A 20,001-nucleotide genomic window follows, 5' to 3' on the forward strand; every position below is an offset into this window, starting at 1 on the left:
ACAATACTTTTGCAAGAGAGATAATCTAGAGAACATGACAACAGTTGAGGACCGGATTTATGTGGAGCCGGTCCCCCCTCCAATAGGCATTTGTATTATGATTTCTCCCATTAAGAGAGACTTGTTACAATACAATCTTTGTGTTCCTTGTGACCTAGGTGATGCAATGAAGATGGAAAGCTCCATGCATCACAAACATAACATAAACTTGAAGAAAGCTTTAACTATCCCAAGCCTCAGTCCCAAGACCTCAAACACCTTCGAAGGTGGAGAGAGCTAGCAGGGAATGAGGGTAGGGAAGAGGAAGAAGAAACATTTCATAGGAGAAAGAATTAGTTCCTCACTTATCATAACTCTTGTTGCTAGCATACATAATAGCATAGTAATGAAGAAGAAGAAGAAGAAGGAGATGGCAAGCTTAAGCATTGAAGCATGGCTCTTGGTTGGATTTGCACTCCATATCCAAGAGTGTTGGTGTAGGCTCTCAACCTCTACTTGCTTGGAGAAGGAGAGGGAGCTCTTGCACTTTGCATAGCACACAATGAGAGTGTTTGTGAGTGTGTGTGGGTGAGCATACCCCCTAAGCAACCCCCTAGCTTGCTTGGGTCGACCCCCCCCTTGTAGCTCATGCTTGAAGCTCATTGGACCCCTCCAGGCCTAGCCAATCATAAGCAGGAGGTATTACAAGCAGCAAGGGTAGCCTTGCGACAAGTGTCCCCCTTTCCCCTTTGAGAGAGAGGGCTAGATAAATGCTAAATCAATTAATTAAATCTCCTAAATTATTATTGGACCCCTTGGGTGGCCAACCAGCAGGCTTCAGGCACACCATGAGGGCAACATGAGGAGGAACTTGACAAGTGTTCCTTATGCTTTCTTTGCACCATGCATGCCTTGTGTGAGTGTGTGGGTGTTCTCTCTCATCCCCCCTCATGTAGGGCTCACCCCCTCCTTGTAGGGATTGAATATTTGACTTTTTGACACCTCAAGCCCCTCATGCATAGGCCCAGTTCCTACCATAAGCTTGGCTCTTAAGCACTTTAAGCTTGGGTTGTGTTCTCACCTCAAGTGCAACCCTAGCATCTCAAGCATGTAAAGCACCTCAAGCATCTCAATCATTAAGCACCTCAAGCATCTCAAGCACCTCAATCATCAAGCACCTCAAGCACCTTAGTCATCAAGCATGACAAGCACCTCGAGCTGGGTCAAGTTCCCGCGTCTCAAGCTCAGCCCTAGCTTACCTAATGTCAAAGGACTTTTACACACATTATTGGAGGTCTTCAATGAAGCTAACCCTAAGGTCTTATGGTCCATTTGTTAGCCTTGCTCTTTGATAGACCATCTCTCATTTGGGGCCCTTTACCATTGGCCCCGTGTTGAGATAGATCTATAAGCACATGTCTATATCTTAACACTTGTTCCCCGTTTATTCTCCCACATTAAGTGATCAATTTAATATGAGAAAATCATTTGGGTTGGTTAGATATTAGATATTAGATTTTATGACATTACCTCTCTCTTGAAATCATAGTCCTCCTTGACTATGAGGTAGAAGAGATAAAGCCTTAGTCATTAGTCAATTGAGGATCCCTTTTTACCCTACGACATCTTTCCAAGATGGATGACTAATCCATTTGGTGCTTGGGAGACATAGCTGCCGCAAGCATGTCTGCTCTTTAGTCCATTTCATTCTCTCAAAGTAGAGTGACAAATTCTACTTGGTGGGTGAGAGACGTCGTCATCACAAACATGATTCTAAGCATGCATACTAGTTAAATTTGTGTACAATTAAAAAGAGGACTAGTCTTATAAGGCAAAAACATGAGTCATTTAAAAGAAATTTGTACATTTGCTTACTCTAATGTAGCATTGTAAGCATTGACAAGGTTCATACTATCCTTAAGCTGTATTCCTTGCATCCATCTAGCATCTTCAAAAGGATAATTTTTGAACTTAATAAGATACCGTCAGATAATCTTACCATGTCGTAGTACCTTGTCTTCATGCCGAAGGATAGATTCGGGTTGTAGCACCTCCTCTTGGTCTTCAACTTCGGGAGGGTCTTCAATAATGGTTCAGTTGGTGGCTCTCCTTTGTAGGGCTTAAGTAGGCTTACATGAAAGGAATTGTGTATGAGCCAATGGTTGGGCAGCTTGAGTTGACAAGCCATCTCATTGATGGGCTTCAAGATTTGAAAAGGACCATAGTATCTTTTTGCTAGTTTAACATAATACTTTTGATGGCCCGTAGGATTTTTGCCCGTCGTTTGCCTTAATCGAGCCTTAGGAAACTTGAGTAAGACCCAATCATTTTCTTTGAACATTAAGGCTCTTTTGTGCTTATCAGCAGCATCTTTTTTCCTTTGTTGAGAGATGGATATAGCCTCCTTAATCTTTTGAAAAGATTCTTGTAGATCACGGCTATACTCATCGGCGGCGAAGATCTTCCCATGTACTTTGAGTACCAAGGGACTTTTAGGTCTTCCCTCAATGATCGCAAAAGGTGCTTTTCTCGTAGAAGTATGTACAGTATTATTGTGAGCATACTCTACAAGAGGTAAGTACTTTTCCCATTGTGAGCATTGATATACTTCGGTAACATAAGTCTTGAGTAGATCGAGTATCGTAAGATTGGCTATCTCACTTTGCCCATCCGTTTGTGGGTGATAGGCCGAAGAGAAATTCAATCTTGTTCCTAGATTTTCAAAGAGACCTTTCCAGAAATTAATGGTCATTCTAGGATCTCTATCTGACACGATGGATGTGGGTAATCCATGGTGCTTGAAAATCTGAGATATGAAGAGAGTTGCCATTTGATGTGCCTTAATAATCTTTTTGACAGGAATAAAATATGTTTGCTTGCTAAACCTGTCGACTATTGTCCATATTCCTGTATTCCCATGGATAGACTTGGGTAATCCAAAGATGAAATCCATGGATATACTCTCCCATGGTGAATTTGGGATAGGCAATGGCTAGAGTAATCCAGGTTGCTTCCCTCTATCATACTTGGTCTTTTGGCATACTACACATTTTGAAACATACTCTTGTATGTCCACTTTCATGGTAGGCCAATAGAAGTACGTCTCTACTCCTCGGAGAGTAGGTTGAATACCTCTATGCCCCGCATATGGAGGAGCATGGGATTTATACATAACTTTCTCACGAAGGGAATGGGTAACACATAGCCTATTTCCGTGGAGAAGATAACCATCCTGAAAGGTGAATGGTTCCTCTTTCTTCCCCAAAGCAAGGGCTGAAATTATGTCTCTAAAGTTAGGGTCAGTAGCATACTCATCTATCATAGAGGATAGATCATTGTGAGTAGCTATAGACACTGCATTAACTTTTGGTCGTCGTGAAAGTGCATCGGCCACTTGATTGTGCTTACCAGCTATGTGAGCAATATGGAAATTAAATTGCGAAAGAAAATTTTCCCACCTCATTTGTTTGTCGGAAAGCTTGGTTTGTGTCATGAAATACTTGAGACTTTGGTGGTCGGTTCGTAGGATAAATGGAGTCCCCAATAGGTAGTGCTTCCATGTGTCTAGGCCACATAGAATAGCTAATAGCTCTTTCTCATAAATGCCCAAGACTCGTTCATCAATATTGAGCCTTCGGCTCTCATATGCTATAGCATGCCCTTCTTGAAGCAAAACTGCTCCAAGGCAATCACCACAAGCATCACATTAGACCTCAAAGGGCTTTGAGAGATCCAGAAGCACGAGGACTGGTTGCGAAGTAAGCTTCTCTTTGAGCTTATCAAAAGCATTTTGCTCCTTAGCAATCCATACATACTTAACGTTCTTCTTAGTTAAGTCATGTAGTGGTCCTGCTACTTGAGAGAATTTTGCTATGAAGCGTCTATAGTATGCGCACATACCAATAAAGCTTCTTAGCTCATGTAGATTTCTTGGGTTAGGCCATGATTTTATTACCTCTAACTTTGATGGATCCATACGGATACCATCGTGAGAGATAATATGACCTTGGTATTGAATCTCTTGAAGGAAGAATTCGCTTTTCTTTTGGTTGAGAAAAAGCTTGTTCTCCCTCAATGCTTGAAAAATCACTTGGAGATGTTGCTTATGTTCCTCCAAAGACTTGGAGTAGATGATGATATCATCAAAGAACACTCCAGTGAATTTGCGGTATGGTCTAAAAATTTTCTCCATCAGACGATTGAACGTAGTTGGTGCATTAGTCAAGCCAAAAGGCATGACTAGATATTTATAAAGACCAAACGTTGTGCGAAACGCGATCTTTAAGATATCTTCATCCACTATCCTTATTTGATGATAGCCAATCTTAAGGTCAATCCTGCTGAAGTAGGTAGAGCCTTGTAGCTTATCAAACAGATCTTCTACCCGAGGCACGGGGAATCTGTTTTTTATAGTGATATGGTTTAGTGCTCGATAGTCCACACACATACGATATGTACCATCTTTATTTTGCACTAAAAGGACTGGAGAACAAAAGGGAGAGGAACTAGGCCTCACCATCCCTTTGTCTACCAATTCCTGTACTTGCCTCATGATCTCTTCTTGTTGAGCTTGTGAGACTCGATAGGAGGTTTGTTAGGCGGTGAGCTTCCTGGAAGGAGCTCAATGCGATGGTCATCATCCCCTCGTGTTGGAGGTAAGTCCATAGGGATATCATCGATGAACACATCTTGGAATCCTTTTAGAAAATTAGACAAGTCTAACTCTTCTTGATTCCTACCATTTACATTTGATGAAACATTAGTATCTTTTAGAGAATCTTTGACAAAAATCATGTACGCAGAAACTGAGCTCTTCATTGACTTATCAAAAGCAAGAGGATTTACAAGTGGAATAGTGCGACCACGCTCACTAGCATCTATATACATGTTCTTTCCCCTGTAGGTGAAGTAGATTCTCCTTTCAAGGAACTTCATGTTGGCAGCCATGCAATCAAACCATGGTGCCCCTAGGATAGCATCCTCATGTTGGAGAGGAGAGATGAAGAAGTCTTCTTTGTCGACATAGCTTTGGACATGAAGCCTCAACTTCCCAATCAAGGGAGTAACGGAGGCTTGCTGTCCCTTGAAAGCTGCATCAGCCATTACCATATCTCCCATCTCAAAAGCTTGAATGCCCAACTTGGCGGCCAACTCCATTGATATGAAGTTCAGAGTAGAGCTAGGGTCAAACAAGATGAAGGCATCATGCTCTCTTATCTTTCCCCAAGCATAGGAAAGTGATGATCCTTTGCAATGAGCATCCTCTTTTGGAGCTTCGATGGTGAAAGCCCTAGGAGTCTCATTGCGAGTATTCTTCTTGGGGCAAGAATGATAGCCGTGTCCTTGCTCCCCACACTTGAAACACTTATGGTCCTTGCGAAAAGCTTCAAGCTCTTCAGGAGAGAGTTTGTTTTTACCTTTGTAAACTCCCTTCTCCTTGGACCGATTGTTGTTGTTGTTGAAGTGACTTGGGAAGTATTTTGAACATTGGTTTTCCCCTTTGCATCATTTTTGTCTTTGTTTTCCATGGGCTTGACATTACGTCTAGCCCCTTGATGGAAATTGATGCGTGAAGCAACCATGGTGTGATGGATTACTTCGCTAATAGTACCAAGCCGTTGAGAGTTGATGTATTCGGCCATCTCTTCAGATAATCCCACACAGAATTGTTGCCTTTGCTCGGAAAAGTCTATCTTTCGAAAGACAATAGGCTTGAGATGTAAATCCCAAAACTTGTCTACATACTTGTGGATAGACTCATGAGAGAGAAGCTTCAAGCTGCGCCATTCAGTAAGCACTTTGTCTTTTGCATCGCTTGCAAGGAATTGCTTCATGATGGAAACTCGTAGAGTTTTCCATGTCTTTGGGGCTTCACCATTGCCACGAAGGCTAGCCCACTATTGACGAGCTGATTTTTGGAAGTGCATAGCTACATGGCGTAGCTTGGAGGACTCTGTGAAGCCCTCGTCTCCAAAGGCCGCATCAAATTGCTGGATGAAGGCCAACACTTTGTCGGTAGCACCAAAGGTGCCATCATAGGTGAGAAAAGAGATACTCTTTCCTCCCTCCTTGAACTTCTTTAGCTTTTGTGACCTTCGCCATGCAGGAAACGTTTTGCGATGTCCTCCCCTCTTGTATTCTCTAGGAGAATAGCCATAACTTTCGTCGAAAGAGGAGGAAGGTGAAGAAGAAGGAGAAGAGGGTGACCTCTTCCTAGCCCTTTTCTTCCTTTGTTTCCTCTCTTGCCTTTCAGAGTGATGAGGAGAAGAACTATGTGTTGATCTTTTCCTCTTGGGAGGAGTGGGCGATCGTCTAGACCGCCGTCTTCGTGGAGCCACATCTTCAGAGGAACTTAAACTTTCATTGCTTTCTTGCTCTTTGGATTCCTCCTCTCGAGTGGGAGAGTCTCTTCTTTTGGGGGTCTCTTCAAGAGGCCTCCTAAGCTCTCTCTCCTCTTGGAGAGGAAGGAAAATTCCATAAGCACGAAGTTGTTGAGTAACTTCGGCTTGCAAAGCAGGATTGCCCATAGCTTGCTGCAACCTAGTGACGAGATAATTCACAAACATGGGAGCATCATCATTAGCACCTTCATGTGCAAAATCAAAGCTATCAATGTTCATTCTACTCTCTTGATTATTGTCAGCCATGTTAACAAAATTTATGTATTTACTTAGTGTATGCTTTGGCAATTCAAAACTTTAGTTGCCACTCCTCTTAGCCTTTGAAAATCGGCTCTTAAGTATCTACACCCACGGCTCAAAGTGGTTAATTATAGAGAGTAGAGGAGTAGGTCTAACATAGCAGAGTTGCCGAGGGCTACCTCCTTTCGGACTTCTTATGGCTCAATAATGGTAAAGCCGTAGGCAAGTCTAAAAAGACTCCATTATTAAGTCCAAAGCTCCCGAGGTGTGCACCATCCCCCACATAGTGGGCTCAACAAAACCGATAATAGATCCCCGTTCCACTTACCCTAATATAATTAACAACATCAACCATTTATAGGCTACTTAAGGACCTCTCTTCTTAAGCAAGAAAAGAGAAACCAAATGCTCTGATACCAATGTAATGGAATTGGCCTATTTAATTTGAGAGTAGCAGAAATTAATGAGAGTACGTTTGAGAAATGACTTTGTGAGCATAGCAGGTGAACATAATTGAAGATAGTAACATAATCATAGCAATTAGTTAAATTGGCATGAACAATACTTTTGCAAGAGAGATAATCTAGAGAACATGACAACAGTTGAGGACCGGATTTATGTGGAGCCAGTCCCCCCTCCAATAGGCATTTGTATTATGATTTCTCCCATTAAGAGAGACTTGTTACAATACAATCTTTGTGTTCCTCGTGACCTAGGTGATGCAATAAAGATGGAAAGCTTCATGCAACACAAACATAACATAGACTTGAAGAAAGCTTTAACTATCCCAAGCCTCAGTCCCAAGACCTCAAACACCTTCGAAGGTGGAGAGAGCTAGCAGGGAATGAGGGTAGGGAAGAGGAAGAAGAAACATTTCGTAAGAGAAAGAATTAGTTCCTCACTTATCATAACTCTTGTTGCTAGCATACATAAATGAAGAAGAAGGAGATGGCAAGCTTAAGCATTGAAGCATGGCTCTTGGTTGGATTTGCACTCCATATCCAAGAGTGTTGGTGTAGGCTCTCAACCTCTACTTGCTTGGAGAAGGAGAGGGAGCTCTTGCACTTTGCATACCACACAATGAGAGTGTTTGTGAGTGTGTGTGGGTGAGTATACCCCCTAAGCAACCCCCTAGCTTGCTTGGGTCGACCCCCCCCTTGTAGCTCATGCTTGAAGCTCATTGGACCCCTCCAGGCCTAGCCAATCATAAGCAGGAGGCATTACAAGCAGCAAGGGTAGCCTTGAGACAAGTGTGGGGCTTTCCCCTTTGAGAGAGAGGGCTAGATAAATGCGAAATCAATTAATTAAATCTCCTAAATTATTATTGGACCCCTTGGGTGGCCAACCAACACGCTTCAGGCACACCATGAGGGCAACATGAGGAGGAACTTGACAAGTGTCCCTTTTGCTTTCTTTGTACCATGCATGCCTTGTGTGAGTGTGTGGGTGTTCTCTCTCATCCCCCCTCATGTAGGGATCACCCCCTCCTTGTAGGGATTGAATATTTGACTTTTTGACACCTCAAGCCCCTCATGCATAGGCCCAGTTCCCACCACAAGCTTGGCTCTTAAGCACTTTAAGCTTGGGTTGTGTTCTCACCTCAAGTGCATCCCTAGCATCTCAAGCATGTAAAGCACCTCAAGCATCTCAATCATTAAGCACCTCAAGAATCTCAAGCACCTCAATCATCAAGCACCTCAAGCACCTTAGTCATCAAGCATGACAAGCAGGACAAGCACCTCGAGCTGGGTCGGGTTCCCGCGCCTCAAGCTCAGCCCTAGCTTACCTAAGGTCAAAGGACTTTTACACACATTATTGGAGGTCTTCAATGAAGCTAACCCTTAGGTCTTATGCTCCATTTGTTAGCCTTGCTCTTTGATAGACCATCTCTCATTTGGGCCCCTTTACCATTGGCCCCGTGTTGAGATAGATCTGTAAGCACGTGTCTATATCTTAACACTTGTTCCCATTTATTCTCCCACATTAAGTGATCAATTTAATATGAGAAAATCATTTGGGTTGGTTAGATATTAGATATTAGATTTTATGGCATAGGATGTCACTAGAAGGCCAATAAGGAGCACAAGGGCGAGGGGCCAAGCCGAGCGAGCAAGCGAAATGTCTATGGCAAGAGCGAGGATGGTGCAAGTGTAGTTGGCCAGTGCATGTTGTTTTTTCGTCCTCTACACAAAACTGCCCACACCACGTCCATAACTGAGCTTAACCCATGTGGGATGATGCCCACGAACCACGGCTGTGTTGCCCTCTCCCTTCAAACTCTTCATCTTGTACTGTCTCTCACTCACTCTCATGTGCCACCCTCTCTGCAGCTCAGACCGCCATGCCAGCCTCATGCAGCCTGGCATGCGTCTCCTCCAAGCCTCGTGTTCTGCCCTGGCTCCCAACCAGGTTCACCTCCTTCCTTGCTCCATCTCTTTCAGTTTCCCCGTCCTTGTTTCCATCTGCAGGCAGCTGCCAGCTTTCAGGTGTTGCAGCTAGCTATCAGCTTACCCTTTCTACACACAATTTCACTAACGCGCTGGCTTGCAATGGAAAAGCTTCTCTATCACCAATGCAACGTATAGGCCTTGGCAGAGCAATGGCGGAGGTGAGGAGAGAGAGAGAGAGAGAGAGAGAGAGAGAGAGAGAGAGAGAGAGAGAGAGAGAGAGAGAGAGAGAGAGAGAGAGAGAAGGTTGGTGCTCGCCCTCCCTGTGTGCGCATGCAATGGTGGAGCTTCTACTATCACTAACGCAAAGATACAGGCCTTGCTAGAGATGAAGAAGAGACTGCACGACTGGCCGAATACCATTAATTAGAGCTGTCGGTTGAAAATCTCATCATTTTCATGCGCTCCCCCCACTCCTTGCCTCTCTTTAACTCCTCTCTCTCTCTCTCTCTCTCTCTCTCTCTCTCTCTCTCTGCATCCCGGACTCTTTAGTATAGGTATCTGCCATCTCTCCCAACTTTCTTGGATATCTCAATATCTTTTGAGAGAAAACATGAGATTGTCACCCACTCACTGTCACTCTTAACTTTCTCATGAGTGTTCACTACAGCACTGAGTGGCAACTCACCAATCAGACATTTTTATTCTTAAAAAAAATAAAAAAATACAAATGAGATTTTTCACTAACAAAAAGGGAACACATGGGCAAGCCAAAAAGGCGGGTGTGCAAGGCCCTTGTTTTCCTATAGCCAACAGCCGAGAGTGGCGACAAGTCAGCCAAGAGTGTGCATGCCTTGGGCTGCAGGTAAGCCTTGAGAAGCAGGTTGAAGAACCCTTGAACTGCGCGTAGGAAACTATTTTAAGAGACCTTAAAGATCTATCGGAGAGAGAGAGAGAGAGAGAGAGAGAGAGAGGGGGAGGGGCGACTTCTTTATCATACACTACTCTTAGTTTGTTGGCCAATACACCATCCTCAAGACAGCCGTCGGTGGCACCCAGCCCAGCCGCATCAAAACAGATGATGCAGTGATGATGACAGACCTTGCCAACAATATTGCCGAGTGGAAAACTGGAGACCCGAACGCGTTAGTCAGGGGCTGTTGCAAAAAATTGGGGTGCTTAACAATGCCTTGGTCGATATGTATGCCAAATGTGGTGCTTTGTGTGGGATGTTGTCTCTTGAAACGCACTGATTGCAGGATATGGCCAATAGGGGCAGGGCCAGGAAGCTCCGGGCTGTTTACAGCAAATGCGAAGCGAGGGCCTTTCTCCAGACGCTATTACCTACGAGTGCATCTTGGAGGCATATGGCTCTATGCAAGATGCTGAAATCATGCATGGCACTGCCTTGGTCGATATGTATGCCAAATGTGGTGCACTTGAGAAAGCACAAAAAGTGCTTCACAAGCTTACCATTTGGAAAGGCATGCACTGATTGCGGGATATGCACAACAGGATCAAGGCTAGAGAGCTCTAGGCTGATTTCAGCAACTGCAAAGTGAGGGCCTCTGTTCAGATGCAACCACCTATGCATGCATCTTGAAGGCATGTGACTCTATGCAAGATACTGATATGGGAATAAAAATTATCGCTGATATTGTTAGTCAGGGGTTGTTGCAAAAAATTGTCGTGCTTGGCAATGCCTTGGTTGACATGTTTGCTAAATGTGGTGCCAGAAAGCACAAAAAGTGATCTAGGAGCTTCCCGTTTGAAGTGTGGGCTCTTGGAGCGCACTGATTGCGAGATTTTGCCACACAGTGGCAGGGCCAGAAAGCTCCAGTCTGTTTTCAGCGGATGATGCAAAGTGAGCGATTCTTTGCAGCTGCAATCACCTACACGTGCATCTTGAAGGCAGGTGGCTCTGCGCAAGATGCTGATACGGGCACAAGAATTCTCGCTGATATTGTTAGTCAGGGGTTGTTGCAAAAAATTGATGTGCGTGACAATGCCTTGGTCGATATGTATGCCAAATATGGTTCCCTTCAGAGAGCACAAAAAGTGCTCGAGGAGCTTCCTGTCCGGAGTCTAGACTCTTGGAGTGCACTGATTGCGGGATTTGCCACACAGGGGTAGGGCCAGAAAGCTCCTGTCTGTTTTCAGCGGATGCTGCAAAGCAAGGGCTTCTCTCCAGCTGCAATCACCTACGCATGCATCTTGAAGGCATTTGGCTCTATGCAAGATACTGATATGGGCAGAAAAATTCTGGCTGATATTGTTAGTCAAGGGCTAATGCAAAACATTGTCGTGCGTGGCAATGCCTTGGTGGACATGTTTGCTAAATGTGGTGCACTTCAGAAAGCACAAAAAATGCCTGAGGAGCTTCCTGTTTGGAGTGTTGACTCGTGGAGTGCACTGATTGCGGGATTTTGCCACACAGGGGCATGACCAGAAAGCTCCAGTCTGTTTTCAGCGGACGATGCAAAGCAAGGACTTCTCTCCAGCTGGAATCACCTACGCGTGCATCTTGAAGACATGTGGCGTTACACAAGATGCTGATATGGGCACAAAAATCAAATGTGGTTCGCTTTAGAGAGCGCAAAAAGTGCTTTAGGAGCTTCCTGTTCGGAGACTCTTGGAGTGCACTGACAAGGGCAGGGCCAGAAAGCTCGAGTCTGGTTTGAGCGGATGCTGCAAAGCGAGGGCCTCTCTCCAGCTGCAATCACCTACGCGTGCATCTTTAAGGCATGTGGCTCTACGCAAGATGCTGATATGGGCACAAAAATTCTCGCTGATATTGCTAGTCAGGGGCTGTTGAAAAAAGGTGTCGTGCTTGGCAATGCCTTGGTCGATATGTATGCCAAATGTAGTTTGCTTCAGAGCGCACAAAAAGTGCTCAAGGAGCTTCCTTTCCGGAGTGTGGACTCTTGGAGTGCACTGATTGCGGGATTTGCCACACAGGGGCAGGGCCAGAAAGCTCCAGTCTGTTTTCAGCGGATGCGGCAAAGCGATGGCTTCTCTCCAGCTGCAATCACCTACGCATGCATCTTGAAGGCATGAGGCTCTACACCGAAGGCTGATACGGGCACAAAAATTCTTCCTGATATTGTTAGTCAGGGGCTGTTGAAAAAAGGTGTCCTGCTTGGCAATGCCTTGGTCGATATGTATGCCAAATGTGGTTCGCTTCAGAGAGCACAAGAAGTGCTCGAGGAGCTTCCTGTCCGGAGTGTGGACTCTTGGAGTGCACTGATTGCGGGATTTGCCACAGAGGGTAAGGGCCAGAAAGCTCCAGTTTGTTTTTAATGGATGCGGCAAAGTGAGGGCTTCTCTTCAGCTGCAATCACCTACGTGTGCATCTTGAAGGCATGTGGCTCTACGCAAGATACTGATATGGGCACAAAAACTCTCACTGATATTGTTAGTCACGGGCTGTTGAAAAAAGGTTTCCTGCTTGGCACTGCCGTGGTCGATATGTATGCCAAATGTGGTTCGCTTCAGAGAGCACAAAAAGTGCTCAAGGAGCTTCCTGTCCGGAGTGTGGACTCTTGGAGTGCACTGATTGCGGGATTTGCCGCACAGGGGCAGGGCCAGAAAGCCTCAGTCCGGCACTCCCGTGGTCGATATGTGTGCCAAATGTGGTTCGCTTCAGAGAGCACAAAAAGTGCTTTAGGAGCTTCCTGTCCGGAGTGTGGACTCTTGGAGTGCACTGATTGTGGGATTTGCCGCACCGGCAGGGCCAGAAAGCCTCAGTCTGTTTCAGCGGATGGGAAGTGAGGGCTTCTCTCCAGCTGCAATCACCTACACGTGCATCTTGAAGGCATGTGGCTCTACGCAAGATGCTGATATGGGCACAAAAATTCACAATTATATTGTTAGTCAGTGGCTGTTGAAAAAAGGTGTTGCACTTGGCACTGCCTTGATCGATATGTATGCCAAATGTGGTTTGCTTCAGAAAGCACATAAAGTGCTCAAGGAGTTTCCTGTCCGGAGCAGAAAGATCTAGGCTCTTCTCTGGATTCAACGGATGCAAAGCGAGGGCTCCTCTCCAGCTGCAATCACCTATGTGTGCATCTTGAAGGCATCTGGCTCTACGCAAGATGCTGATATGGGCACAAAAATTCACAATTATATTGCTAGCATAGGCTGTTGAAAAAAGAAGATGTGCTTGACATTGCCTTGGTCGATATGTTGCCAAATGTGGTTCACTTTAGAAAGCACAAAAAGTGCTTGAGGAGCTTCCTGTATGCCCAACATGGCCGTGACAAGGATGGTCCGGATTGTTTTCACAAGATGCAAAACAAACAGGGTCCCTCTCAATGCAATATTTATGCATGAACTTTGAATGTCTGTGGCATTGTGCGAGACATTGTCATTCATGATGAGGTTGCCAGTCAAGGGCCGGTGGAGAGTTCTAGATGAGCTCCCTGCTTGGGATGTTGTCTCTTGGAGTGTGTTGATTGTAGGATGTGCCCAACATGGTTGTGGCAAGGAAGCTCTCAACTGTTTTCACTAGATGCAAAGCGAAAAGGGCCCCTTTGCAAATGGAATCACCTATGCATGCACCTTGTAGGCTTGTATCTATTTGTATCATATGCGAACTGAACACGACGTCTCTTCATATACAATCACCTACACCGTGCAAGACGTCACCTTGGGAAAGTTTATTCATGGTGAGGTTGCTAATCAGGCGCTCTTGGTGAAACATGTTGTGCTCGGAGGTGCTTTGGTTGGTATGAATACCGAATTTAGCACTCTCACAAAAGCTCAAAAAGTTTCGGATGAGCTTCTTGCATAGGGAGTGGTCTCTTGGATTGCATTGACTGTGGTGTGCAGACTGAACAGTCACGTGGCTGTTAGTTTGGGCTAGGCAAAGGTGATCTATTCAAGAGCGAGTAGGAAATGAGGGCTAGCTAAGAGGGTGCGACTTGCCATCTACAGGAAGGAGATTGCTGTTTTGAATAGCTAGGTGGGTTGCGGGTGCCTCCTTTGCTCATCAATAAAAACAGGAGGGTGCCTATTAATGAAAGGAGTCGGAGGTAAAGCATCACACGCGCTGCTACAAACGGAAGTAGAATGTCAGCAGCCATTAGGAAATTGGCTGAGCAGTGAGAGATGAGGGCGAGGCTCCGGGGCGCATGAACATGGCTGCAACATGCCAAGTCGAAGGCCGCATGAACATGGCTGCAACATGCCAAATCGAAGGCCGCATGAACATGGCTTCAACACTTCAGGTAATGGAAGTTAAGTACGGGGTCCTTTCTTCTGTAACTTTTGAAGTCTATTGCTTTTGAGGTGCTTGTTGATGCTGAAATAAGGGTAGCTTTTAATGTAGACTTTTGCTGCTTCCCCAAGAAGCATAGCTGGCAGAACTCAGTCCAAGTGTTATCATAAGCGAAGGACTTGGAACCCTCTCAATCTGAGTTCAGAGAATCTAGTTTCAACCGACTACTCCATCGCCAATGGTTTCTAGGCCTTCCTGTAGAAATTGGCTGATGTGATTTGTGTTGCGAGTCTTACATATCAGAAATAGTATGTTTGTATATAGTTGAGTGTAGAGAGATGGTCATTGACGAGGCAAACAATAAGCATTATGTTTCCCCCTTATTCACATGAGCAGACTTGGGCATGCATGGCCTTCAAGATTAGCCCATGCAGGGGGCTTAATCCCTTACCTTCATTGAGTTGTGTGGCAAGAGTGCAGCAAAGAGCCTGTTTAGGCAAACTTGTAGGTGAGAGTCCATGGAAGTGTCGGATGCTTGGTATGGAGTAGTAAAGACTCGGGCAGCCAGCTTGCTTATGTCAAGGTGTTGGAGATTGCAGGCTGAAATCGTGACTGTCGTATTACTGCTATCATGTCCACCATCACCACTGCTTCTGGCTCAGTTAAATGTATCCAGATAACAGTCTCTCTCTAATTGCTTTGCATACAGAATCTCGACAAGAAATGTTCTACCTGAAATGTGAACAAGTTTCCTGTATCACAGGCTGGGAAGGGCATCTGAAACTTGTGGCTCATCTTGGCATACTTGTACAGCTTCTGCATGTCTCTAATGAAGATATATACATCACCATATTCATGCGGCCAAGGTACATTATCTTCACCTGGAATAATGTAAGCGTTGTAACATAAAGAAAAACACAATCAAGAAAGAAATGGTCAGTATTGCCTTTTTCATCACATAATGACGCACATAGGTCCAAATGATTATTGAATTGTGTCAAGAAGCCAAAAGTGAAAACGAAAAGAGCTAATAACTGGTTCTGTTGTAGAAGTTTTCTTCTGCTGTGGATGTTGGTGATTGAGGTAAGAATTGTTTTAAGGTTTTAATTGCAAATGTGTTCTAATTAATGAATGGAAAGAGGCCTTGAGGTAGATTTTTTATGACAGGATAATGATCTGTTGGAGAATTCTCCAGGAATTATTGGGCATGCACGATGATGACGGCTTCCTACCAGCTAATAATTTGATTCAAAGCCTGAAAATCCTAGTAAGCACTTAAATCTTTGTTTATTCTTATATATTTATAGAGAGCCTTCTCTGAGAATAAGCTGGATTGTTGGCACAAACATAATAGCTTTGTAGCCAAATTTCTCCTCCTCTATTGATGAGCTGAAATATTTGTTTTGTGAACTGACTTGAAAATGCTCTCCAAGAGAAGCTGAATGGTTGCAGTGGTATGATGTTGCGAATCGAATTTTCTGCCAGACTAATATGTGCCTAGCTTAGCCATGTCAAGTGGGTCTTCGAGAGAGCGTAGGAACTACGTTACTGTCAATTTTCAGGTTGTCCATCCAATTATGCCAACAAAGGAAGCAGAATTATGTACCTGTGTTCCACAAACTCAACGGATTCTTCCAAGATGTGCAGCTCAATATCGGGCAACTTCAGCACATCATCTCATCCACAGATGGCCGCAACAACAGTGCCAAATGGGCGTTAGGTACATACTTGCATTGCCTAGTAGTGAGCCATAGACTTTTGCTATCTCGTCTCTTTAATTCCAGCATGAATGAATGTGCTGAATGTTATGGCAGATGCCTGTAGAAAGACTTGAAGGGTGCTCTCTCAGAGGCCGGCAAAATCTTGAACAAGGGTTTTGTTCACTCCATATGGAATGCTTCCTTGATTCGATTGTGCAGATTCAAGTGGTGCGTGAATGAGTCATGGAATCCTTCCAAACCAGGTTCTCTGTGGCCTCACTTCATGTATGAAATCGTTGTTCAATTCTCTGCACTGCCTGCAAAATGTAGGGGGGCATGTCTCAAAACTAATCAAGCTCTTTAATATGTGTAGGTGGCACTTGATGGCAAGCATGCTCAGCATGCCTTTCAATCCTCAATGCTGAGAAATAGGAGCTACAACTATCTCTGCACCGAGAGTTAAGGCAAGCCTAGGCTCAAAGCCATATGATTGAAGCAGCAGTGTCCATGATACGTAGCGTGCGGCCACAAACAAGTGATGCAAAGAAGTTCCTTGAAGATGTAAATTATCTTTGTCCATCTCATGTTTAGTACTGTGCTTTGGATTTGTAATATAACCAGAGTCAAAATGTAGGTTTTGGCAGCACTGAATGGTTATCAGTTAAGGGTGATGGTGCAAGCACACACTCCACTTTTACCGACCAACAAAGTCCCAATGAATTGAAGTGACGTACAATGACCCTATGACATGTGAAACTATTTCACAATGGTTGACCCTAAGAAGGCAATTGATGGTCATACCTACGACAGGTGGACAATTATTTGTGGTAGTGTGTTTCATGCCAGATGACCGTTGTCTTTTTCGTATTGCCTTGGATGATGCCGATTCGTGGTCGCTTGTTTCATAAGTTTCCTGATCAGGAGGTGCACTTCAAGGCTAAAGGTGCTATGTACAGAGATGAGGCCTGCCATGCTTGAGCACTATGGGGATCCTGCAATGATGCTGGCACATGTCTAGGAGTGGGCTCTTTATGACATTGAGTGCATTGAGAATTTTTAATACATGCATGTCAAAGGTAAGCCTACTGCTTTATTCTACAACTTGTCTGTGTGCGTGTGTGCCTGCACGCAAGTGCGCTTATTGATGATGATGCATTTTGTTGCATGTGAATGTCAGTCGCAACTCAAAAAATGAGACAGAGGGTGTAGTATGCATATTGTAGACATTGCCAAGGCAAACTGCACTGAACCAAATGCGTGAGCAAACGATGACTTTCTAGTAAAGTTTCTTTATCATTTGTGCAATCTTCACTGTGCTTGTACATCATAGATGAAGCCAAGCCGTTCTCAAGTAGTAGACAACTTAACATCAAAACATACTCGGGAAATATGTGCTTTACATGCAATTTCAAATGAAAGCTTTGCTCTAGAATGTACCAGCTCATTCAAGCTGATTTTTTTTTCTATGAATGTGTAGCTAATTGTTAGCATATGCTTTCTGGTGACTCAGACGACACGGATTGGCGAGAGATGGACGATAGTATAGTCGATGGTTGCAGCACCTGTGCAGTGGCAAATGAAAGTGATCAGCTGCTGCTGATGAGAGATGTAGGTGAGAGCAGGCCGCAGGCTGAGCCATAGGAATACAAGCTGCCTCACTAGCCCAGGCAAGTTGCAACTCATCGACGAAAGTTTCGACGATGGTTGAAAGCTAGATTTCTAGAGCTATACCTGAGCCTAGGCTGGTCATGTCGAATCTCACGAGTTTTTAGTTTTGATTATTGCTTACATTGACAGTTGGAGTAACTTAGATTATACACGTATAGTCCATGTAGTGGATTATTTGAGTTTTTCTATGAATTATTTGAGATTTTTTGTAGCTCTTCCATGTCCCGTTAGAAACACATGCTCGAAGCAAGTAGGCTTGCTCTCAATTGAATATGTGCGCATGTTTTGTGACATGCATCTTAAAGCAAGGAGTGAGGGAGGAGTTGCTACCAATGATCAAGTGAGTGAGAGTTCTCTATGAAGTTATGCATCATTTAGTTTCTTTATTGCTTCTTTGGGAGATTGAAACTCTCCAACAACAATTGTAGGAAAAGAATGTGTACATTATGAAGCTTGTCAATACCATCACATAATTGAAAGAGACACCCCTTGGTGCAAGGTAACAATTTATTTCTTACTTTTGGTTGTGTTCTTCTTATCAAACTTTCAGTTTAAGGTGTTGCCTCTATTTGTTTTGTAGTGTTTGGCACAAAGGTTACTTTTTCTTTAAAATAGTCTTCTTTGTTACACCTTGCAAATAGGTGCTTCAAATCCATGCTTATTAGAGGTGGGTAATTTCATCCAAATATATATTTTTGAATTTTTTTATTCCTAGTTAATTGAAAATACTTACAAATTTATACAATATATACTTAACAACTGTCTTTATTGTACAGCTTGAAAATGTTGAACTCATACATGCTTTTGTTTGAAGAATATGTCTTTAACGTGTCATGATACAAGGTGACCTCTTACTATGCTAGTTGAGTCGTGTTGTTTGTAAGAATGACTCAAAGAAATGGCATAACATGAAGCTTTTACGGTGACACAAAGCTCTCCTCAAGCAATGTGGCTCCCACTACACCAAAAATCATTATGCTAACATGGAGAGATCCCTAGTAGGACAATACAACATCTTTTCAACAGCAACACACCCTCTTCTAACATGAGGGCATCTCCACTAGAGATATTTCTATGTGATAGGTCAATCCATGAGCATACCATGTTATGGAACGGATGTAAAGACTATAACCGTACTATCCCTTGGAAGTTGTTCACGAATATATGTTTATTAAAGTTAACACTAGAATGGTAACCTAACAGGACATAAAAGTGTTCTTTCAGGGTTTTGGGAAAAAATTCCAAAACCATAGTAGATCCACTCATTTCGTAAGCTTATAGTTCAATAACTACTACATATGGAAAAAATGAGAAACTTGTAATTTTTCTCATCCCTTGGTCACTATAAGATTCCAAAGTTGATGGACCAATGCATTTTGCCCAAAACATCAATTTCTACAGTTGATTCCATATAAATAAGACTAGGGATTTTTGTAGGACATGAGATAAAATGTCCCGTTAACTTCAATGGATTGGTGACCAAAACATATGGTTGCTTTTATCTCATTAATTTTTTTTTTTGGTAAAAAAAAAGATAAAAAAAAGTTGTATTTTTGTCATTCTGCGGACCTATCATCAAAGTTTCTATAGTCACGCTCAATACAAATACTATATACATGTTTTCTTAGTTTCCTTTGGGTCTTTGGATTCAAAAAGAGCCATGGAGCATGTCAAAAGGATAATGGATCTCTTACAATTGGAACCTTGGGGGCAATGATAAAGTGCTAAATACAGCAAACATGAAAAAACTGGGTTTAGCATTATGACCTCTAGAAACCCATAAAAACTACTCAATATCTAGCCAAGTTTGTAGTCTATGATTAGATATGGTTACTATCTACAAAATACACACAATTGGCCTAAGAAACTAGCAATATTGAGAAAGTTATACTTGCTACTCTAAAATGTATCGTATTCTTCAGCAAAAACTCAACCATCATCATATACTATGCTATATAGATTTATGTTATATATTACCTTTACACAATCAAAATTGAATTTGGATATCAAGAAAGTCATAAAAAAATCATAAAAGTGTTAATTTTGGCAAAAAAACAGGATTATGCAATTCTTATAAATGGGTCATAACTTTCAATTTTAACACTTAGCTCTCTCTATAAGCATCAAAACATGTTGAGAACTATGAAGGTCTAACCTCTAGCCATCTAAACCTCACCAACATGAAGTTTAGAGTCGTATAGTTGTCAAAAATTGAAAAAAGGCCAAAAACATGACCCGTTTTTTCACACAGTTTAGGTTCAAAAATGTTGTGCAAGAGTAAGGTTAATGGTGAGATCGATACTCAAAAAAAAATGCTAAGTTTTTTTTAGCTCGTAAGGCAACTTTGTGGATATATAGCACCTAGAAATTCATTTTCATACTCTTCAAATAATTCAAGCAAAATGGTC

The 20,001-nt window shown here is 43.2% G+C and overlaps 1 protein-coding gene across 1 annotated transcript; it reads left to right on the plus strand.

The window, feature by feature from the left end:
- Positions 1–8,961: 8,961 nt before the first annotated feature.
- Positions 8,962–17,839, plus strand: LOC147440214 (uncharacterized). The gene is made up of 12 exons (XM_086529997.1): positions 8,962–9,228; positions 12,122–12,168; positions 14,171–14,235; positions 14,989–15,091; positions 15,275–15,308; positions 15,393–15,403; positions 15,480–15,492; positions 15,788–15,945; positions 16,040–16,210; positions 16,299–16,486; positions 16,560–17,001; positions 17,436–17,839. Exons 1-9 carry the CDS (start codon positions 8,962–8,964, stop codon positions 16,047–16,049), a joined length of 708 nt encoding a protein of 235 aa, XP_086386123.1. The 3' UTR covers positions 16,050–16,210; positions 16,299–16,486; positions 16,560–17,001; positions 17,436–17,839.
- The last annotated feature ends 2,162 nt before the right edge of the window (positions 17,840–20,001 follow it).

Source organism: Adiantum capillus-veneris, chromosome 15, assembly GCF_014529385.1.
Source record: "Adiantum capillus-veneris isolate H3 chromosome 15, ASM1452938v2, whole genome shotgun sequence".
Lineage (NCBI taxonomy): Eukaryota > Viridiplantae > Streptophyta > Polypodiopsida > Polypodiales > Pteridaceae > Adiantum > Adiantum capillus-veneris.

Bases quoted from the DNA above. Each gene is read 5' to 3' on its own strand.
- LOC147440214 (XM_086529997.1), top strand. From the start codon at position 8,962: ATGCCAGCCTCATGCAGCCTGGCATGCGTCTCCTCCAAGCCTCGTGTT. The intron at 14,236-14,988 runs GTAATGGAAGTT...CCTGTATCACAG, and splicing joins ACATGGCTTCAACACTTCAG to GCTGGGAAGGGCATCTGAAA. The intron at 15,092-15,274 runs GTACATTATCTT...GTTCTGTTGTAG, and splicing joins ACCATATTCATGCGGCCAAG to AAGTTTTCTTCTGCTGTGGA.